The sequence below is a fragment of the Nannobrachium achirus genome (assembly GCF_963921795.1).
Source record: "Nannobrachium achirus genome assembly, chromosome: 12".
Taxonomy (NCBI): domain Eukaryota; kingdom Metazoa; phylum Chordata; class Actinopteri; order Myctophiformes; family Myctophidae; genus Nannobrachium; species Nannobrachium achirus.
This window is the reverse complement of record NC_137832.1, coordinates 51,288,849-51,291,967: the sequence shown is the minus strand read 5'-3', so window position 1 is coordinate 51,291,967 and position 3,119 is coordinate 51,288,849. Positions and strand designations below refer to the sequence as shown.

The window sequence follows — 3,119 nt, the reverse complement described above, 5'->3', positions numbered from 1 at the left end:
TTCAACATGTGTCTCAGACTGAGACGCCTTTGAAAAGAACAAGACTCAAAGCGCGCCAGACGTTGGCACCGTTCACCCAAACAGATGGCATCCATTTTGAACACCTCTGTTCAATTAAAAGAAAGGGACGAAGAGAGAGAGAGAGAGGGAGAGAGAGAGAGAGAGAGAGAGAGAGAGAGAGAGAGAGAGAGAGAGCATTCTGTAAACATGAAAGTATGCTGCCCATGCTGTTAACATGCTCCATTTACTTTACATCAGGGTTGGATTCGGGGGAGGGGGGTCCATGCCTCTGCTTTTGATACCCCTCCTCCACTCACTCACACACACACACACGCACGCACGCACGCACGCACACACACACAAACACACACACACACACACACACACACACACACACACACACACACACACACACACACACACACACACACACACACACACACACACACACACACACACACACACCCCTTCATTCATGTTTTGTGTATGGCCGGTGGGGATATGTTTTTTATCCCTGCTTCTATTTTTGACTGAATTAAATACATACATTTCATTTAGGGAATTTGTATGTTTAATAATATGACAATTTAATAAAAACTAAAAGTACATTAAGCCTGGTAAAATCTGGGCAAATTTGTGACAAATGTTTAAAAATGTTCAAAAACACCTGTGAGGAAACTTTTGTTTCAGCTTCACCCAGTTGATGGTTGCTCATATGGTCATGATGAGAATAGAACTTGTGAGTAAATAATAACTACATTGGATCAAACACAGGTTATTTTTGCCATTTCCTGTAAAGTAAGGGATTTAGGAATTAGGATATACGTTTCCACCCAACAGCGACGACATGAAACACTGATATTAGGCTACATATGCATCTAATTGTCCAAAGCATTCCAAAAGGATATGAGGGATTTCACAGATCCTCCCTCAAGGCAGGATCAGGAATGTTTGGAAGAGTGTTAACCAAATGTTTTCCCTCGGGAAATTATTTGAGAGAAATGCACTTTTCCAACTAGAGTTTTACCGCACAAAGCCAATGTTCTCTAAATTGAAAGCCCCAAGGAACCATTGGAAGGCTCCATAGCCGTGACCTCGACCCTAGGGAGCCAAAGCAACAACATTGAATCTGAGGATATTATGGATTTCTGAAGGAATTCCCAACAATAACATTATTATAGCCATTTAGCTGAAATACTGGGTTGTTTTTTCAGCGTGCCACCTTGGAGCGGAAAGCGTCTGTGAGGGACATCTGTCCAGAGTTAACGTTCAGTTTTACACAGCCTTTGAAAATGAAACAGCTCCACTGTTCAACCACTTAAACCCTCTAGTCTGAACTTTAGCAAACTGGACCCTGTATTGGCCCTGTATTTGGACTGCTTCTGTTTGTCTCTGTTAAAAAATAGCCACATTTTTTACTTTGTTAAAAAATAGCCACACTTTTTACAACATGCTTCACATTCAACCGTTCACACACCGACGATGGCAGAGGAAACCATGCAAGGCACCAGGCGCGTGTACACATAGACATCAAAGGGGGCTTGACCCCCTGCACATCCCTGCAAGGCACCGACAACCTGCTCACTGGGAGCAGTTAGGGGTTCAGTGTCTTGCTCAAGGACACTTCGACAGTGACACAGTGAGAGAGCCCAGCCCGGGGTCAAAACCAAGCGACCGTTCTGCGTCCTGAACCGCTGCCGCCCTGTAAGCATGAACCGCTGCCGCCCTGTAAGCATGAACCGCTGCCGCCCTGTAAGCAACACAGCTAGCGTGTTAGATTTAGGAAAGTTGTAGAAAGATTCTTTGTAAAAATTTAAAAAGATTAACTACAATGAACTTGCCCAAACTATAGGGCCACTTTCAACCTGGAGTTGAAAGTTGTTCGTTATGTTCATTTGAGAAGGGTGAATGTGCTGGGCTCTGTTGCTGATGACTTAACACTACCACTGTGGAAAAATACAGAGGAGCTCATTCTGTCTCACTTAATGCCTGTCAGGCTGCACACTCCCCAGTGTAATTAACAATGAATGTCTATTCATGGAGGCTAACCATGACTGGCACTTGGGTTCTTATTGCGCTCCCCCAACCTTATGCAACAACATCCCAGTTGTATAAGGTTCCTTATTTTCCATGAGTGACGTCTGTAAGGCAGCAATACAGTGGAACCTTACGGGTCCTTTTGGTTTGGGTCCTTTTGGTCACATTAACACTGAGGGTTTTACAGTGCAGAGACCAGAGATAAAAATCTAATGGGGGACCTTGATATGAAAAAGTTTGAAAACCACTGGTCTAATCAAACTGGGGGGGTCCCGGAAATGAAAAGGTTTGAAAATCACTGATGTGCAGCGAGTGCCGACATCTTACAGTAATAATATCACGTGTTCAACTGTGAACCTGTGTGATTTTGTGTAGTGTTGGCACTTTGGGGCTCATCGTGTTTGTTAAAGCAGACCTCAGCAATGCTATGAATTAATTATTATAATACATACCGCTTTAATACAGATGAGGTAAAACTAGGACACGTTTTCAATAAGAAGATTCTGGGCGGAGGGGAGTCTTATATCAGGATGTGTTAAGCCTTACAGTACATCCTTCTTACATAAATCTCCCCAGCACGCAGAATCCTCCTATTGAACGGTGTCCTTACGTTGCAGGGTCAACTGTGTGCACGTTATCAGCGGAACATTCTGTATTGTACTGAACAGGGATGTGCTGTAAATATCTATCCATACATTTATATAACTCTATTGTTATCCATGTTGTTGTCGTTATAGTTGTGGCGTGGTCGATGTGGACTCTCTGACATTCACTTGAAACAGTGGTTTTCTATCCATTTCATATCAAGGTCCATAATTACTTTCGCCAGCTGAGCACGCAAGTACTGCGTTCGGCTGCGTACTGTATGTAGGTAGGTACCGTAGGTAGCTGTGTGTGTTTAAGCCCGTAGCCCAATCAGGGACCATCATTTCTGGCAACGTCATCATTAACAAGAAAATGAGGAACCAGCATAGTGATGCCAGTGGTGAGCGCACCTCATGGCATGCTCTGCTGGCGCACAAGTAGGCCATACATGGCCTTCCTATTTGTGCCCAAGGAGCAAGTTGGCACCTCGATAGATA

General features: G+C 43.9%; 1 protein-coding gene across 1 annotated transcript in view; it reads right to left on the bottom strand.

The window, feature by feature from the left end:
• Window positions 1-1,023: 1,023 nt before the first annotated feature.
• LOC308295681 (A-kinase anchor protein 7-like) overlaps window positions 1,024-3,119 on the bottom strand; it is a gene marked incomplete at both ends in the record, with an annotated part of 5,595 nt that continues 3,499 nt past the window's right edge. Inside the window, 1 exon segment of the mRNA XM_080738731.1 lies at window positions 1,024-1,101. Within this exon segment, the coding sequence (XP_080594857.1) occupies window positions 1,024-1,101 (78 nt within the window).